The following is a 20,161-nucleotide window of genomic DNA, read 5'->3' on the forward strand; positions in this document are numbered from 1 at the left end:
GCTCATAAACTGATTGCAAAAATTCAGTCTAAGAAGCCTAACAGAGGAAGGAAACATTTATAAATAAAAAAAAATAAAAAAAAAAAAAAAAAAAAACAACTTACAAAAATCATCTTTAAAAACAAACTCATTTAGGACTAGAGATATAGTCCAGTTGGTAGGAACTTGCCTATCATGCATAAAACCCCATGTTCAAATCCAGCCCATTTAACAGAACAGGGAGGTGTGTGCCTATAATCCCAGTATTTGAGAGCAAGAGGCATGGTGACCAGAAGTTCAAGGTGATCCTCAGCTACAAATTCAGTTCAATTTGTAAAAAATAAATAAATAAATAAAAATAAAAAATAAAAAAAGAAGAAATTAATTCATCTTCCTCCAACACAGACCAAATCTTCCCTCACTGTCCATGTGCTCCATCCATGGCCCCTGTCCTCCCCTCTGTCCACCAGCTCCATCCATGGCCCCCGTCCTCCCCTCTGTCCACCAGCTCCATCCATGGCCCCTGTCCTCACCTCTGTCCACCAGCTCCATCCATGGACTCCCTTCTCCCTCACTGTCCATGTGCTCCATCCATTGCCCCTGTCCTCCCCTCTGCCCACCAGCTCCATCCATGGCCCCTGTCCTCCCCTCTGTCCACCAGCTCCATCCATGGACTCCCTTCTCCCTCACTGTCCATGTGCTCCATCCATGGCCCCTGTCCTCCCCTCTGTCCACCAGCTCCATCCATGGCCCCTGTCCTCCCCTCTGTCCACCAGCTCCATCCATGGACTCCCTTCTCCCTCACTGTCTATGTGCTCCATCCATGGCCCCCGTCCTCCCTCACTGTCTATGTGCTCCATCCATGGACCCCATCCTCCCTCACTGTCCACGTGCTCTATCCATAGACCCCCATCCTCTCTCACTGTCTATGTGCTCCATCCATGGACCCCATCCTCCCTCACTGCCCACGTTCTCTATCCATGGACCCCCATCCTCTCTCACTGTCTATGTGCTCCATCCATGGACCCTGACTTCCCTCTCTGTCCATGTGCTCCATTCATGGCCCCCGTCCTCCTTCACTGTCCATGTGCTCGCGCCCATCCTCCCTCACTGCTCGCTCACCTGTTCCCATCCATCGGTGCTGTGTCCTCATCCGAGCTCATCTCTATGGGAAACATGTCCTCATCCTCAGATGTGTTGACATTGTCATCTCTTTTGAGATTGTCCAACTGGACCTTCCTCCTCCTTTTCCTTCTCTTCTTCCCCAGAGAACCAGTGGACGGGGTGTCACTGGGAGGCAGGCCCTGGGCAGCTGTGGTGGGGTCCAGGCACCTGATTCTGTCCACAGAGTTCCTCTTCAGCTGGCTTTCCATCCTCGAAGCTCCTTCTGACAGGATGGGGGACGTGGCCAGGTACATGGGGATGACTTCCTAAACAGGAGGTGTTCAAGGGTCCCATTAATACGACTAAAAGGAAGGAGAGGGGTCATGACACAGGACTTATTCAGGAGAGAGCCACGGGAACCAGAGCCCAGCATTTCATAGCCACAGGGGGGCATCGGACAGAGGGTCAGAGTCATCCGCTCCTCAAACACTGTCTTGTACTGAACACAGTATCCCTATAATCCTAAGAGTCAGGCCATTACCGGTGATTCCAAACCATCAAGACTCATCTAACATATCCAAGGCTGAGAGCAATGCAGGCCCAGGCACTGTTGGGACCTGGACACAGCTCTACACTGTATTGAGTCAGAGTAAACACGAGTAGGGGCGAGTGTGTGGGTGTGTCTATGTGTGCATTTTCACCTCCCAGCTCTGGGATGGATAAGACCAGTCTCATTTTACAAAAGAGAAAGAAACCCAGCCCGTCGTGTCAGAGCGCAGCCAGCTGCGTAGCCGGGAGGCAGGATCCCTTGGAAAGCCGTGCAGAAGAGACAAGCTGGCATAAGCACTAGGGAGCAGTGGTGACAGTGTGCAAGTCTCAGCTTCCGGCGGGCTCCCAGGCACCCACTGATGCTGAGCTGGGCAGCTGGTACACAGCCTCTGTGGCACAGGAGCCCCAAACGACTCATCCCCAAGAGCCTAAAACGGGTCTCGGCCAGGAGCAATAGGACGTTATAACAAACCATCCAGGGAAAGCAGGGCTTCCCATCTAGACAGGCGTTGCCTGGAGGCTGTGGGGACTACAGCAGACAGCAGGGCAGAAGCAGCTCTTGGCTTCCAGCCCAGAAGCCGTTCCCTCAAGTAGATAATGGGGAGTCACTAGCCTGGGGCCATTTAAATTGCAGACACCCGTTTTATGACTTGAGGCTCCATGGAACCTTCTTCCCAGGAAGGAATCAGCTTATGAATGGGTTCAGCAAGAACCCCTCCTGCAAAAGATCACTTGATGGGAGCCCCGGAAGGGCCACTGGACATCTCACTCTATCCTTCTCCACCTTACTGAGCTCAAGACACTCTCTCTCGCTGAACCTGAAGCTGGGTGCTTCAGCGAGGCTGGTCGTCAAGCCAGCAAGTTCTTTGGATCTGCCTGCCTCTGCCCTGCAAGGCTAGAGTCACAGGCATGTACTGAGACTGTCTTAGCCTGGGTGCTAGAGATTTAAACTCAGGTCCTCTAACTTGCAGAGCAAACATTTCTAAACCACTGAGTCTTCTCCCCAGGCCTAGCCCCTCAAAGTGTTAAACTTCATGAAGTTACCGCTCAACCTAGTCATTTCATCCCTGGGCATACACGGGAGCTGGAGCGGGCATGTGTGGAGATGGGGGAGCTTAGGCACGGGAGCTGGAGAGGGCATGTGTGGAGATGGGGGAGCTTAGGGAGAAGAGGAGCCAGACCAAAGCACAGGTCCTCACAGAAACTTGAATATGAATGTTCACAATGCCATTACTCACACTGGCCAAAAGATAACAGCACAAGAGTCCCTCAAAAGACAATGTAAGTAAACAAAGTGTGGTGAATCAAACTATTCAGCCACTGAAAACACTAACAGGGCCCGAAAGTTGGCTCAGTGGGTAAAGTACCTATTGCTAAGCCTGACAATTCAAAGTTCCACCTCTGGGATCCACACAGGGAAGAGAACCAGCTCTCAGAAGGAAGGCGTCCTCTGATGTCCACACATACACATGTGCACACGTGCACCTCCAAAAATAAATAAACTAATATCAAAATTCAGACACATGTGGCGACACAGCTGAAGCTTGAAGAGTTCCGGAAAGTAAAAAAACACCAGGCACGAGTGCAGCCTCCTGCATCATTGCATTCGTATGGAAACTCAAAATAGGAAAATTTATACACAGGGTAACTTAGCAGTCGCTCTCGGGTCAGGTGCCGGGAGGCTGGCAGAATATAAAGAAGTGGTATGTTTAAGACGTGATATTTCTTTTTCACGTGATTCAAGTGTTCTGAAACTGACCAACTCAGTGGCTGAGTGTATATATGAATAGACTAAAACCACGGAACCGTACTAGTGAGATGTTGCGAGCCATATCATTCGCCATTATAGGATGGCACTGGCTTCCACTGCCCATCTGATAACAATAATGAGATGGCGCTGACTTCCACTGCTCATCTGATAATAATAATGACTCAGCACAAGTCCTCTTTGCCCAGCCTTATGTTATTGAAGTGATTCCTGCTTTAGCCTATCCGTGGCAACAGTAAGACACAGAGCACCTGGGCAGTAAACGCTCCAGTATATAGGGCGGCCTTGCTAGTCCATTAGTGTTCCCCATAGCATCATGAAAGGCGTTCCTGAATAAAGTGCTGTTGAGAAGGATCTCAGGCGTCGCGTCGTTCTTGCTGGTCAAGGCCGGTCGCGACAGTGATAGGTAGCTCAGTAAAACTGTCAGGACATCATGGGTAAGACTGCTTGCTGTGAAAGTAAGAGGGCTTGCGTTCAAGTCTACAGCATCCATGTAACAGCTGGTCATGATGTCTCACGCTATAAACCCATCATCAGGACCACCAGAGATCAGTGCCCAGACAGAATGACCAAAGCGACAAGCTTCAAGTTCCATGAGAGACCCTGTCTCAAAACTAAGGTGGACAGTGATAGAGAAAGACGCTATATACGTGCATGGGTACAACCATGAATACACACACATAAATATATACCATACATGCATAACCTCCATACACACAACAACAATAATAATAAAACTGAGGATAGTCAGGCATTCCAGATGTACACCAGCACACGTTCAGCCAGTGTGCAATGTTAGTCTCTCTGTCTCCTGGATCCGGCAAGTTCACTGAAGCCGGCTGGGACTGGGTCTCTGCGGTCTCAGCATCCAGGCTGCCTGCCTGGCTCAGTCCTTCTGACAGGTAACTACGTCTTTGCTCTGATGCCAGCGTCTACTGGGCAAAGGGCTCCGAATCCCCTTTCCTCGGGCCTACCTGCTGTGCCTCCCCACACCCGGGAGTGACCCTGGACACCCAGTCCTCCTCACCTGATCGTTGTCAGTCTCTTGAACAAAAAATGCTTCTCCGTTGTCTCCCAACTTCATGTGCAAATCCACAGACTCCCCATTGATTTCTATGTCCACCTGAGGGGGGAACACGGAGAAAGCACCGCACGTCTCACCTGGTGTCCCTAACCCAAGCACACCTGCCCTGAGCTCTGGGGATGTGGGAAGGGAGCTTGGGTTTCCAAACAGCGCTACGCTACGCTGGCCCTTTTTTAATACCTCCACTGTTGGTCCAGAACTTCCCCATTCCCCACCAGTGTGCACACTTCCCCTCTCTCTGAGGATGAGGAAGCCTGTGTGACTGGCACCCACCCAGAACTAACTCCATGGGGCTTCTGAAACCAGGCCATAAAAACAACATTCCCTCATAAACAGCCACCATGCTGAAATCAAGACCAGACCACATAGAAGAGCAACTCAGAACACAGAACCAGGCCCCAGGCACAGGAGGGACTGGGCAGTCAGGTGATCTCTGCCTTGGGTTTTCCTGAGAAGTGGCCTAAAAGCCACCCCTGCCTCGCTGCCATGCTCTCCTGCCCTGCCTACCCTGCCCTACCCTGCCTGCCGTGCCTTCTGAGCCTCGTCCTTGATAAGCAGTAGGAAGGGTGTGCCCGACGCCTTAGAGTAACTGCCAGTGCCACAGTGCCTGGAACAATGTGCTCACTAGTGAGCATTAAACTGTACAGTGAGGCTGCGTGTAAGAGTGAGTCTGAGAGAGGAGAGTGAGGACAGGAGACAGCGAGTGCCTCGTGTCGGAGGAGGGAGGAGGGGGTACCCAAGCCTCACCACTTTCTCTCGGGAGCGGAGGACACCCATCTTGCCGAAGCGGACGTGGAAAGGGGAGCACTGCAGACTGCCATTGGGCTGCCGGATGACAATGATGTCGATGCATCCTGACAGCGTGGCGGGGTTCAGTCCCTTGTAGAGCTCCTTCACCGTCACAAACACCTGGCCGGCCAGCTGCCCCACGTAATTCATTGTCTGAACCTGAGAGACGGACAGAACACACAGGTTCACAAGAGCAACTAACAAGGGAAGGCCACCCAGAGCCTCCAAGTCAGCACTCCGTTTCAACGATGCAGCTGAACGCATTCTATTCTCACACTCTGCCCGCATCACTTTGTTTCTGGGATGTTCTCCACAATGCCCCTGTGCCGGCCCATTTCTCCCACCCCATCCAGAAGCCCAGCACCCTTCCCGCCACGGGGTCCAGAACGGAGAGGCCCAGCACCCTAACACAAGAAGCATCCCAGGATGACTACGAATGTGATCTCTCACATCTGTGCTTGGCAATGTTCCCTCAACATCAATCAAGGAAGCTCAGGAGGCTGGAGTACAGAGACCACTCCGTACGTGTGGCTTAGTCAGAGGAAGTACTACAATAGGAACTGGAAACATAACAGCACAGAAAACATTTGACACTCCTCCCATTCTTCCATTCCAAGAGCTCTTCCAGGAGGTCCCCTGGGCCTCACAGGGGGTGACGTCCATGTCCCAGTTAGGGTCAAGCACTCAGCAGTTCCTCAACACTTTGATGAGTTAGCAGTCCCCATTTTGACCAGTACTCGCTGCCTGTGGAGGTTTGACTAAAAATGCCCCCCCCCAGGTCCACAGGGAGTGGCATTATTAGAAGGTGTGTCCTCACTGGAGTAGGTGTGGCCTTGCTGGAGAAATAGAGGACCAGCTTTGAGGTCTCAGAAGCTCCTCCTCCAGCACCATGTGCCTGCACGCTGCCATGCTTCCTGCCCTGAGGATAATGGACTGAACTGTGAGCCAGCCCCAATTAAATGCTTTCCTTTATAAGAGTGATCGTAGTCATGGTGTCTCCTCACAGCAACGGAACTCTTGAAAGGTATCTCTGCCCGAGCCTGAGAGCCGCGCCTGCCTGTACGTGTGAACACGTTCGGGGGCTAGCAAGATGGATCTGCTGGTGTGAGGCTTGCTACCAAGCCTGGAAACCAGAGTTCAGTCTGCAGGACACGGTGGAGGAATGGGATCCAACCCCACAGATCGCCCTCTGGTCCTCTGACCTCCTCACGTTCCATTATGTGTCCATTTGGTAAAACATTAGGAGTAGATGTCCCCCGCATCAGTAACAGATCCCCTCCTAGGGCCTGCGACCTCCCCAGCCATAAGCTTTTGACCAGGTCTACATGTAGGGTTAGCCATGCATTCTCTCCCGTGGAGCAGACTTCAGATCCAATCAGGAAGCAGTCGGTTTCCTCGCGAGCATGCCACTACTGCAACATGGGCAGATCTTACAAGTCCAGTCGGTACTGTACTGTGGTACACAGGGCCCATGCCCAGGGCGACAGTTGAATGACAATTGGATAGTTCTCCAACAGGCAGCCTGTACTGCATTCTGACACTGAATGCTAGCCACCAGGGAGATGATGGCTTCTATCAGACTCTGCCCAACCCCTGCCTGCCCACCTATTCTCTGACAACTGCAGGGGACACGTATGCCAGGGCGCTTGCCCAACCAGCCAGCCAACCACCATCCTCAGCAAACCTTTGGGACTTCTACCCTGCTGGGCCTGGCACTGCTGCTTGTATAAAAGACAGAGACCCTGGCACAGGCTTGGGATAGAGAACTGATTCTCCTCTAACCCAAGTATCAGTTGGTGACAGCACTTCCCTGGAATCTCAGCACACAGGAGGTGGAGGCAGGAGGACAGGGATTTCATGGAGCAATCCCGCCTCAGAAAAGAAAACAGGAGATGCAGAATTCCCCAGAAGACCCACAATTTTAAAAGCATGATGTTGCAACCCTCACATTCTTCCACAGAATGCCACCCTCCACATTAAACTTAAGATTTTAACTTTTGCTGAGTCTGGCAAAAGAGAAAGTCTCAACTCTCCAGTCCTGTGGGATCATTTTGGGGGGCATTTTTTTTCTCACAATATCTGTCCTGTATCCAATCTCACTTCCCTGTGCCTCGCTCAATAGCCCCGTAGGTAGGCGGCCTGCCACAGGAAGAAACAGAAAGGTACATTCAAGCATCCCAAAGCAGATACTCATGATCACAGGCTTGGTACCAAGCTGTCAGATCAGAGGCAGGCTCACTGGAAGCAGACCCTAGTCTGGTCCAGTGAAGCCCTCTTGTGACGTCCACCACAGCAACCCCTAATTCTACCCTGCTCCCGCTGGGGCTGTGCTGATCACTGAGCAACAGACCAAGTTCTTGGGCAAGGAAGCCCCAGCCCAGGCCAGCTTAGCTAAGACTGACTTTGAAATGTTCCACAACGTGAGGCAAACACAGCTCTCGCTGCAAAGAGATGGTTTATTCTAGAGCGATTGCGAGTGAGGACGGGCTGACAACACAGGTTCGATCCCCCCTGAGTCCTGTGTTCCACTGTCGAAACAGCTGCATGAGACTGTAGCAGTCACAGGACACAGGTGTCATGCATAAAGATGTCTGCCTGATAACTGACTGAGACTACATAAGCAGGGTATGGTGAAGACAGAAAACTCTGCTGCCAGGTTTGAAGTGTTATCCAATGAGATTCTTAACTTCTGAACTGGTAGAAGCCACTGCAAGAATACATTTGCAAGGTATTGATAGTCAAAAAGAAGTTACACCAGTGTGGCGGTTTGAATGAGCAATCTCCCCATAGTCTCGGGCATTTGAACACCTGGTCCCCAGTTGGTGGCACTGTCTTGAAGAGGTTGAGGTGATGTAGCCACACTAGAAGTCTATTTCTGGGGGTGGGCTTTGAGATTTAAAGGCCTCCCTAGGCCTGTCCAATCAGTGAGTTCTGGGTTCCGTGAGAGTCCTGACCTCAGTATGATCAGGAGAGAGAAGGCGACACCCAATGTCCACCCCTTGGGCTCTACCTACATTGTCTTAGTTAGGGTTTTACTGCTGTGAACAGACACCATGACCAAGGCAGCTCTTATAAGGAAGTTCAGAGGTTCAGCCCATTATCATCAAGACAGGAGCATGGCAGCATCCAGGCAGGCATGGGGCAGGAGGAGCTGAGAGCTCTCCATCTTCATCTGAAGGCTGCTAGCAGAGTACTCACTTCCAGGCAGCTAGGATAAGGGTCTTAAAGCCCATGCCCACAGTGACACGCCTACTCCAACAAGGCCACACCCCCTAACAGTGCCACTCCCTGGGCCAAGCATATCCAAACCATGACACACATGTGCACACACATACGTATACATCCAATCACATACACGCATGCAAGGAAAGGAGGGGAGGGGATTCTGCAAGCTGTCACAATATGGATAAGGCAGGAGAGCAGTGAGGATAGTGAAAGAAGCCAGTCAGAACAGGACAGACACGGCAGGACTACCTGAGAAGTCACTGAGCAGAACACCAGGGGCTGAGAGGGAACAGAGATGTGCAGAGGGCAACTGTCCTGAGGCATGCACTGATGGCTGCGCTGAGATGCACACAATGGAGGTTTGAATAGGAATGCCCCCTTTGTAGAGCGCTTGGCCAGAGGGAGTGTCATTAGGAGGTGTGGCCTTATTGGAGAAGGTGTGGTCTTGTCAGAGGAAGTGTGCCCCTGTGGAGGTGGGGCTTTGACGTCTTAAATGCTCAAGTTACACCCAGTGTGAAACAATTTCAGCCTCCTTCTGGCTGCCAGCAGATTAAAATGTAGAACTCTCAGCTCTGGCACCATGTCTGCATGCAAGCTGTCATGCTTCCTGTCATGCTTCCTGCCATGCTGAGAATGGACTGGATCTCTGAAACTGTAAGCCAGCTCCAATTAAATATCTGCTTTTATAAGAGCTGCCTTGGTCATGGTGTCTCTTCACAGCAATGAAACCCAAATTAAGGCATACGCTTTTAAATTACTTAAGGGCTGGAGACGAAGCTCAGTGGGTAGAGCGTTTGTCTGGCATGCACAAAGCCATGGTTCAGTCCCCAGCACTGCATAAACCAGGTACAGTGGTGCACCTGCAGTCCCAGTCAGAAATCAGGAAAATCAGAAATTCAAAGTCATCCCAGGTTTGAGACCAGCCAAGACTACATGAGACCATGCCTCAAAAAAAAAAAAAAAAAAAGACTTGAAGTGCCAGGGACAAGTCCTCCCTAGGAGGCATGTGAAGCACAATGACCTTTAGCAAGCCACAGTAAATTAGGCACCTGCTGGGCTGAAATCAGGCAAGGCGGGTGTGGGCAGGGCCCTTCCTTCTTTGCCCCTGCCCACACTAGGCTCCCTTCTAAATGCGCCCTGTGCAACTTTCTCTTTAAAAGTTCTATACAATCAAACCACTAGACTTAAAGTCCCAAATTTCACTTCCTTCAGCTGCGCTGAAACTGAAAAGCTCTCAAGGAAGAAGATAATTCCTTTAACCTGTAGATAAGCAGCCAGAATAAACCTCCCCAGGCAGAGGGCCTCCTACAGGCCCGTAATCCCTTTATTGCTGAGGTGTTTCAGCCTCTCTGAAAGCACTTGAGGAGGCAGAAAGGGAGTTTTCAAAGAAAGCATCTGGATGAATCCCTCAAAAGGAAGTTCAGAGGAGCCAAGAGAACAAAGCCTAATCCTCGCCCAGTTTCCAATGGGCAGCCTGAAGCTCCTCGTTTCCAATGGGCAGCCTGAAGCTCACCCAGTTTCCAATGGGCAGCCTGAAGCTCACCCAGTTTCCAATGGGCAGCCTGAAGCTCACCCAGTTTCCAATGGGCCTGTTGAGACTACTTTAAAGTCTGCTGGGTCTGCTGGGTTTTATCTTGAATTTGGCAAGTTGTTGCACCTGGCAGGGATTTACATGCTGGAGACACAGGTCCAAGAACCCTGGATCAAATGTATTTTGAAGGAGAACTTCACCAAGTCTTACAGAATCCTCTAACAAGCCTGGAATTCTCTATACCAGTCGTTCTCAACCTTCCCAATGCTGCAACCCTTTAAGACAGTTCTTCTGGTTGTGGTGACCCCGAACCTTAAAATTATTTTCATTGCTACTTCATAACTGTAATTTGCTACTATTATGGATTGTAATGTAAATATCTGATGTGTAGGATATCTGATGTGTAGGAAATCTGATATGCAACCCCTATGGAAGAGCTGAGAAACCCAGGTTGAGAACCCCTGCTCTGGCATAAACCAGGGCGTTGGGGAGCTCTGCAGTCACAAAATACACAGATTTTTTTTTTTCTTTAATGCTTCTAAGGTGGCATTCTGAACCAACACTAAGTTCTCTGAAATGCCATCTCTAGGTAAGATCTTCCTAGATAAATGTGGAGCTCATATTGGAAGGAAGCCCGACTTCAAGGCCCCAACCTGGGACTTGAGGCCACGTGTCTCCCTCATCAATCGTGGCATTCTACAAGGGCTTGGCACAGCCACCACCACCTCAGCCTCAGACTGTCCCAGACATAGCCTCGGGACACCATCAAGAAGTGCCACAAGTCTCGTGACTCCTCATCTAGTTAGGATTAGTTAGGATGTGAGAAAGGTCTACACTCAGGACAAATGCTGTATCTGTATCCGTCCCTCTCTATATCTGTCTCTACCTGCCAAAATTCAAAATCTTTGCCACAGCTCCCCTGACCGCACACACTCTGTTAATGCCATTCCGCCACCTGAAATACTAAGGTCATGTGAGGGTGGCCTCAGGTCAGTCCCACTGTAAACTTGTCACAATAACCTAAGGGGCTCATAAGACAGTAAAGGACTCCAGGGCAACAATGCATGTGTAGTCATCAACCCAGATTCCCATAGATATGCAAATCAAAAGAGGGATGGCTCAGGCCAGGCAGTGGTGGCACACACCTTTAATCCCAGCACTTGGGAGGCAGAGGCAGGTGGATTTCTGAGTTTGAGGCCAGCCTGGTCTACAGAGTGAGTGAGTTCCAGGACAGCCAGAGCTACACTGAGAAACCCTGTCTGGAAAAACCAAAAAAAAAAAAAAAAGTGCATGTCTCAAATCATGACAACCTGAGCTTAATCCCAGCATAAAAGGCTGGCACAACCCACTGGGGAGGAGCGGAGAGGAAACACTGAGATCCCTAGGACTTCCCAGCACAACTAATCCAACTCAATCAGTAGCAATAAGTTCAATTAAGAGACCCTGGCTCAAAAGATAAAGTCCCTGTGTATGTGCGTGTGTATACACCCACCCGCACACAAACTTGCCCACGCACCTGAACACACACACTTACTGCCTGGGCACACATCTACATACACACACAAACATACCCATCTGCGTGCACACATACCCCACACACAGAGACACACCCACTTGTGCACACACACACACCCTAGCACAAACATGCACAAAATGATTTATTTTTAAGGCCTTACAGAAGGCCCCGAACAAAAACATTCCGTAAATACCCCAATAGTGAGAGCAGAGTCACTCAGTGCTCCAGTCACTAACGGGACAAAGTCCCAGAAAGAACTACCCGATTGACACATACCAGCAAACCCCAGCAACTCCTTACCAAGAATTGTTCTACAGATAGATCATGTCCTTAGAGTGTGTGTGTACACACAGGGACAGCATGTGTGTGGACCTCAGAAGACAACTAGTGGGAGCCAGTTTTTTCTTTCCACAGAACTAGCAAGAGTTCATTCTTTCTTTCCATGAACGTGGGTTCCAGAAATCGGACTCAGGTGATCCTGTTTGGCAGCTGGCACCTTTACCCGCTGAGCCATCTCACCAGTCCCCAGAAACAACAGGATCATTGTGAGTAGCAGTAATCACAGACTTGACTGTGATGGGGAAAAGCAGAAATCACTTTGAGATCTGTAAGGCCCCGGATTAATAAATTATGGACCATCCACATTATATATGGAACAGTATGCATCTATTAAGAGTGGAAGGGAGTTGTATGCTCCATAAATATCCACAATCCCGGGGCTGCAGGCAATCGGGTGCGCAGGAGACCTTGACTTTTCTATAGACACAAGTATGGCTTTCACATCAGTTGTTAGAGGGGAGTCTGAGAACTCCTGTACACTTGGCCTCAGGGTTGTCATGTCAAAGAAAACTACTCAGCAGAAAAGGGATGTGAAGGAGCTGTGAGATGGCTCACCAGACAAAGCTGCCTGCTGGCAAACCTAAGGACCTGAGTTCAAGCCCTGCAGCCCACCTGCATAAAGGCAGGGGCAGAGAAAAGCTTCTATGAAGTTGTCCTCTGTCCTCCACACTCATGCTGTGACATGCATAAGCACTCTCTCTCTCTCTCTCTCTCTCTCTCTCTCTCTCTCTCTCTCTCTCACACACACACACACACACACACACATATAGAGACACACACACACACAGACACAGGCTTGCTTCAATGTGCATAATCACACATACACACTGATTTCTGAATACTGCTTCTAACAAGGTTCTCATTAGCCTTCATTTTAAAAGAAAGGAGGCCCCAGTAGCAGGGACGAGGATATGACCCCTGCTCTGGGGCTGGAAGGTCTGCTAAGTGACATAAGACTTCTCAGAGCTGAGCTCTGGCAACAAGTGGGTATTATAATCCCAGGTAATGAGTGTCCTCGGGTCCCTGCCAAGAAGCACCCCGGGCCTGGCCAGCAGGAGAGAGACACATGGAAGACCCAGTGTGGTCCCTGTGCTCTGTGACATTGCCTTGGGTTGGGACTCAGAACCTCGCCGACCCTTAACCGTTCATTCCCTGGCAGAGCTCAGGGCCTTTGCTCTCCTTGGAAACCCCAGTGTCTTTTCGCACACTTTGGAGAGCCCTCTGTCCAGTCAAGAAGGCTCTGCTCCTGGGACCTTTGTACATTGCTGTACTTCCCTGCAATCCTGCCTCAGTCGGATATGGTCACATATCCCCTGCGTGTCCAAGAGAACTGTGGCTCCGCTCTGAGCCTGTAGGGTGGGTGACTCAAACAGCACCCACCACACCACCCAGAGGTACTAGGAAGGAGCCTAGGAACGGTCCTTCCTCAGTCTACATCCCAGGGAAAGCCTGGGTACTGACCCAATGGTAACAAGCAGCTCCAAAAAAATACCGTACTAACTCTCCTGCAGCAGCGTACTTCATGTGTGATCAAAGTTAAAGTATTCAGGCTGTACCCCCACACACACACACACACACAGGCAGGCAGAGCAGGGGACACTACCGAATCAGATATTGCAAGGACATATTCATGTTTCACAATAAACATAGTTTGAGGTGGGCAGAGTACGGTGACACACACCTGTCTAGCACCAGAAAGACTGAGGCAGGGTGACCTTGAGTTCCAGACTAGCCTGGGCAAGACAGTAAGGTCAAGAGGACAGCTCCAAGTTCAAGTACAAAGACGTCCCAGTACAGCCAATTCACCCACCAGCCTGCACCTGTCCCTTCTGTTTTTCAAAAGGCTCCAGAAACCAGGAAGCCCAACCCCATACCTAGCTATTCTGAAACAAGATACCTGTACCCCTAAACATTCCCACCGCGTACTTGCTCAGATCAACTTATACCTTTCTTGGTCCCTTACAGACCCTGAACCTAAGAGAGAAAAGACATACAAAAGATGGATTCACAATCTAAGGTGGGGAAAGGGTGTGCCAAGTTATGGACCAGGGGGTAGCCTTAGGTAGCCAGGACCAGACCAGCCCTCAAAAGGAACCTCAGTAGTACCCTGAGCTCCCCCATCGGTGTATAACAATCTGAAGTTGTAACAACTTGGAGCATCCCGGTTCGTTTGAGTACCAGTCTAGTAGTAAAAGAAGTGTGGCTTTTCCCTCACTATAGATAGGGAAACTGATAATCAGGCTCCCAAGTGACGTCTCTGGCCCATGGATTGCCAACTATCAGTAGTCAGATGTCTTGCCATCTCCTGACCTTTCCCTCTCTCTAGCCTGAAGCCCTGAGAGCGGTAGATAAGCAAAGACCCGCCCCAGCCCCAGCAGCAGACAGCACCCCACACAGAACAGCCACCAAGGATCCTATCTCCCTCATCTGAACCCCAACTTATCACCCAGGCAACAAGACTGGGCACGTTGCCCCTTTCAATCAAGTGACAAGCATCCTAAGAACATTGCTGACTGCCACCTAAAAAGGGTAGCAATCACGCGAGGTGGGACAGCCACCAAGACAAAACCAAGCTCAGGCCCCAGGCTTCCCAATCCAACCACCAGGCCCTACACAAGCAGGAATAAGGGCCAAAACACACACCCACACACACAGAACCCGTGACAGCAGAAGCGCGCTGTCGGCAAACAGGAAGCTTTGTCAACACGGGGAACCAAACACAGTGGGATCTTTCAGCCTTTCTGGGAACATTAGAAAGTCCCATTAGTGGTGCAGATATTAGTCCTTAACTGCTTTCATTCATAAAACGTATTTTATGGAACAAAGGATGGATAATATATGTCTGAATCTCCATGGGCCACCATCCTCCCCTCCAAGAACCGTTACAGATTCATCTGCCCCACAACTTCACTACCCAGTTAGAAGCTTTTTCCCACACGCCCCAGCCCAGACCAGCCCAGACCAATGCTTTAGTTCCTGTCTCCTGCCAAGGAGGGTGGGCGTCTGAAGCAACTGCTGGCCACACAAATTATCAGCCAGCCACCTTGACTCTGTCCCCTTAATATGACTTAATACTAATACTTAATATGATTTCCAAAGCATTGCTTTCCCTCCCATATTCCCCTGGCTTTTCCCAGATAAAAGTGCCTGCAGCTACTAGGGGAGCCACCGGCCCAGTGCCCACCAGACTGCCAAGCTGCAGAGAGGCCTGCTGCGAGCTTGGTTATCTAAGAATCCCGGTTCCCAGCTCGGAGCGCGCCCTTGGGCACGAAGGTCAACCTACCAGCCTGGACTCAGTTTCCTTGGCTGCAAAGCCTGGATCCTAAACCCTTTGGGATGCGTCTCATCCGGGTCTGGGACCGCGGGGTCCCTGCAAGCTTCGACACCCCACGGGAAGGCCTGTGTCCCAACACGGCCCACACCGCCTCCCTGCGGGGTCCCACGTCTCAGTAATGGGCTTTGGGACACAAGCTGGGCCCCGGGTCCCCATTGCTACTCACCAAGAGGATTCACGAGAGCGGGTGCGCGCGCGTGTGGCCGCCTTTGTATGCAAACACCAGGCCGGAGCTGCTGTCAGCCTAGAGCACGGCAAGGGGCGGGGCCTGAACGGAGGCGGAGTCTCCGGGGCGACGCCAGGGGACTCTGGAGGAGCGTGCTGCTGGGACGCTTTCAGGACCCACTGACCCCCCCCCCCCCATATCCCTGCCTCTCCCTTCCCACCCCACCCCTCCCCAGACTGGACTGTCTGCCTTGGCTTTCCCGGGAGTAGGCAGCCAAAGTCTTCTATTTCCACAGCCTGTCCCTGTTTTGACCTTAATTTATGTCAGTTTACAATTAGCTCTTCTCCTGACGTGCCTGTCACAAGCTAGGGATCAATTCCTAATCTTAGCACTCCCACATCCTGCCTCCCTCCTGGCTTACATTCACCACCAGTCAGCAGAGCCAGGAAGGAATAAATAATAACGGACAATGCCAGGTCTGGGGGTGGAATGGCTCAAGTCAGACCAAGTCACTCAAGTGTCACGAGACCACGGAGGACAATGCACTGTGTTTTATTCTGTTTGGGAGACACGGATCCCCTTATCCCAGACTTGCCTCAAGCTTTCTATGGGTTTCTGGATGACCCTGCACTTCTGATCTGCCTATCTCACCTCCCAAGTGTTGAGATTACAGGCAATCCTACCCCCTCCGTGCCTAGTTTATGCCAGAGCTTCACATCCGCTAACTGAGCTACAGCCAGGTAATAAATATCAAATTATATATACAACGACCGTCCGAAGAGTCACAAAGACCTTGAGGAAGACTGCTGGAGAACATATACCTGGGGTCTTGTAGACCAATGAGAGAGCCCAAATATTATGTGCCTGTCACCCCCGAACCATATGCTGGAATATGAGTCAGAAGTGGATGCCAGCCACAGCAATCCAGGAGACCAGGGAGGGGAGGGTGGTCAGAATGATGACGAGTGCTTCCCACCTGGAGAAAAACTAGTTTGTGGGGAGGGCCAGGGAGGGACTGTCTTGTACCCCAGACTGGCCCCCAAATCTAAAGGTGACCACGAACTTCCAATCCCTCTGCTTTCCGGTTTCTGGGATTACAGGTGCCCACCCCCACCCCCACACGGGGTTTACAAGGCGCTGGAGATCCCTCTCAAGGGATTCTGCCTTCCAGGCAAGTGTCCCACTAACCAAGCTAGGCCCCCACCCAAGACCAGGCCACGGCAGACCTGCAGAGGAACTGAGTCTGGCTGGCCTGCCTCCACCACGGGGCTCAGGAGATCAGCACAGGCAGGGTGACTCTGTGCATCAAGCCAGGGGTGGAAGGGCTCCAGCTGCACTTGCGGCAACACAAGCAGCCACAAGGGTTGCCTCCGCTGCCCACAAAGTCCTGGGGTTCTGGACCCCAGAATGAAGGCACCCTGCCCCACCTCCATCATCTTCCTCCACCCCACCCCCACCCCAACCCCAAGGCTTTCCAGAAAGCACGTCTTACAGTCTTACATTCTGCCTTTTTTTTTTTTTTTAATTTTCCAGATTTGAAGCAGGTAGAGGAGGATCCGAACACATAAAGTACAGCCCAAAGCCCTTACCCCACAGATGAACCTGGGGTCTGGAACATGCACATAAACACACACACATACACACACACACACAACCACACAACCACAAACGAACCCAGGCAGCTCTGAATAGCAAAGTTAGGTCCAGCTTTGCCTGCTGCCTATAAGAAGATCACACAAACAGGACACTTATCTCAGAAACATTCACTAGGTCACAGTAGATGGTCGCACTATACAAAAACAGGATTCTCCGAAGCCCTGGCGCGCTAACCTGGCAAAGTCTGGAGCCCCCCTGGTGGGGCCCCAGGCAGTGTTTTGCCAGCAACCGTGCTCCAGCCCCTGAGCTGTGACTCAGCCTGAGAACTGAGGTGATCCCCTGAGCCAATCCCAGTACCTGCTGTGTTCAGCCCAAATCGGAAGAGGGGACATAACCAAATGACTCCAGCTAGAGGAGGAAGGAACCAAACCTAGGCTCAGCAGTACAGCATCCTCGATTCCAGACTCAGTTTTACAATCCAGGAAGTGGGTGGAGGTGTTGGTTAAGCAGGTCCTTTTGAGGCTGGAAAGGAACTTGTTAAGTTCTTGGCCGACACTGACTAGATTTTCAATTCTAAAATCCAGTAGTACTAGGAGTGGGAATTCTGTAAGGACTTGGTGGCTGCAGCTGGCTCCCTGGTCCCTCAGAGAGGACAAGCGTCATGCAGGTGTCCATCATGAAGGGACAACCGGCTGTGCCATGCTGAAAATTGCTCTTTTGCTAAACATGGGACCTCAGGTGTTCCTCGCCACACCAGCAACTAGTCCCTGCCGATGTGAATACAAAAACACCCACCCCTTCTAAATGAAAAGCCATCTCCCCGGTCGCTGGCAGTAACTGTTAAGTCCTTAGGTTCTGTTTTCCAGACTGAGTACTGCACGGCTAACAGGTCTGACCCAGCGTGTCTGGGCAGGTGTGGACGGAAGGGTGAGCGGCCCTCTTCACAAGACCCCCACAGCCACCATAGGCGGACCTCTCCACTCTAGAGGTCAGCTCTGCAAAATCCCAGCAGAAAGTCTTGCAGAGCCACTGGATGCTGTCCCAGAAGGACGGAGTACTAATGCCTAGGGCTTCTGGGAATGGAAGGCTCTTCAGAGTCTAAGGCTAGCCCTTAATAGAGGGACCCCCTCCCGCCCCCTGCTTTAAGGTATCCAAAGGAGACACTGGAGGCTTTGAGACAATGGAACTCTGGAGAAACTAGAATTTCCCTAGAACTCCCACTCTGGGAGAAGACAATGGCTGGATGAAGCCCGGCATCCTCCTGGAGGTGGAAGCTTGCCTCCCAGGAAGAGGCTTCCCACACACCTTTGTTCCTCTTCCTGCTGGGGCCACACTGAATGTGTCTCCCTTCTCTGCTCTTCCCCATTGTCCTTCTGTCTAACTGGCCCACCGAAGGCATGTGGCAGAACCCCACTTGTCAGGGAATCAGGACTGGCAGAGCCCAGGCTCTGATGCCAACTTCAGGTGACACATGAGGTGTCTTCATGGTGGGAATTTCCTTACTGGGGTCCTCAGAAGCAAGGCGGGAACCTCTGACCACCTGGTACCACTTCACTAGGGGGAGGGAGGACAAGACCCAGCCGTGGGAAAACACAGCAGAGACAGGATATGGCCCGTGGCACTGTGAATGGGCCTGGGAGAAATTCTGGGGAGAGGGTATAAATGGTCCTGGTTCCAAAGGCAGAGGAAGAGGAAGGTAATCCGGGAATGACGAGGGACCAGGAACAAAGGGCATCAGGGAAGGCAGACTTCAGAGCATCACCAGGGCCATCTCAGTCAGGGTGATGCTCCAGGAGAGCAAAGGGGGCCAAGCGGGGGGGGGTCAAAGACATATAAGGGAAGCTGATAGCTGGCAGCAAGGGCACGTCTTAGAGTCTATGTTACTCCAATCCATCCCCCAGCATGCCAGGAAAGAAATAGCAGCCAGGCTTCCCAGGGACCCAGGCCTACAACACCGCCCACACTGTGGCCGTGTTCCCTAGTCCAGTCTCTGGGATGAAAAGCCACTGCCCCAGTTTCATTTACTCACTTCCCAGTCAGCACAGCGGCCTGTGGTGTGATGTCATAGGTTCCTGGGCTGCATGCGGGTACCTGTCCTTCGGGAAGCACAGGGTCTCAAGTAGTGATCAGTGTTGCTACGAGCCCAAGGGTTGTCCACTGATAAAGGGTTTGGGCAGTCCAGACCCCAAGCAAGAGGATTCATCCCAGTCTGGGGTCCTGAGTTCCTCTTGGCAAATCCAGGCCAGATGGAGGAGCTAAGGGCGAGGGACAATCAACTGCGTATTCGGAGAACCTGGGGTCCATCAGAGCTGACAGAGGCTGGCCTCGGGTGGGCAGGGACAGACATAGCTACTATGTAAGATGTCACTCCCTCGGAGAAAGCGAGAGAGGAACCGCCATAACAATCTTTTCACTGTGATCATCTGGGAAACATTCAATGAGCCAAGCTAGACCAAGAGTACAGAGCGAGGCTGACGGAGGTCCACGTCAGCATAGACTGGAGGGATGAATTCTATAATTTAGGAATAACAGATGCCGCTCTGGGAAGCTACTGACAGCTTCACCACTTGCTGCTAGGGACAAACAAAAAATCTCTGTCCCCAGTCAGCCCTGAGTCACCTGTGACCTTGTCAGGCCAGGGTGAGGGCACCGGTCCTGTGAGTCATGTGTCTCAAATCTCATATTGCCCAGCTAAGAAACTAGCTGCCCAGAAAGGCTGGAGACCTAAGAGTTCAATGTGGGGGATGAGTACGTTGAGAGTACCTCTGTGAATCCCAAGGCTAAAAGAGTCCCCCTGTATACGGAGTGGTGGATCAATAGTCATAAAGTAAGAACATCGGTGGCTAGCATTTAAAGGCTATTTCCAAGCCAACCCTGGCTCTAGACTCTGTATACCACACTTCTTTTTTAACAAGCCCTATAGAGTCGATACCATTTGCTGTCCCAGGGGAATAAAGAAAGTAAGGCACCAAGAAGTGGCTGAAGTCACACGGCCAGTTAACAGTCACATGGCCAGTTAGTTGAAGCTAGCCCTCATGGTATATACTTCTCCATCTGAGCCTAGACCTTTCTTTCCCCTAGAGTCTCCTCAGACCCAGTGCTCCCTGGTCAATGGAATTCCATGTCTTCTTTTTCGGGGCAGGCCTGAAATCTGATAATGCAGGATACCTGATATGTGACC

At 51.3% G+C, this 20,161-nt stretch overlaps 1 protein-coding gene across 6 annotated transcripts in view; it reads right to left on the reverse strand.

Moving 5' to 3' along the window:
* The window catches only part of Lpin1 (lipin 1), a 103,522-nt gene that overhangs the window by 43,367 nt on the left and 39,994 nt on the right, over positions 1–20,161 (reverse strand). For 3 of the 6 annotated variants that reach the window (XM_021201458.2, XM_021201460.2, XM_029540495.1), the window contains exons 3-5: positions 5,232–5,432; positions 4,428–4,523; positions 1,102–1,409 (exon numbers count right to left, since the gene is read on the reverse strand). In XM_021201458.2, the coding sequence (XP_021057117.2) occupies positions 1,102–1,409; positions 4,428–4,523; positions 5,232–5,432 (605 nt within the window). Of the gene's footprint in view, positions 1–1,101; positions 1,410–4,427; positions 4,524–5,231; positions 5,433–15,384; positions 15,443–20,161 lie in introns of those variants that run through there. The other 3 variants (XM_021201461.2, XM_029540496.1, XM_021201463.2) reach the window with 2 other exon arrangements.

Source organism: Mus pahari, chromosome 7 (assembly GCF_900095145.1).
Source record: "Mus pahari chromosome 7, PAHARI_EIJ_v1.1, whole genome shotgun sequence".
Taxonomy (NCBI): Eukaryota; Metazoa; Chordata; class Mammalia; order Rodentia; family Muridae; genus Mus; species Mus pahari.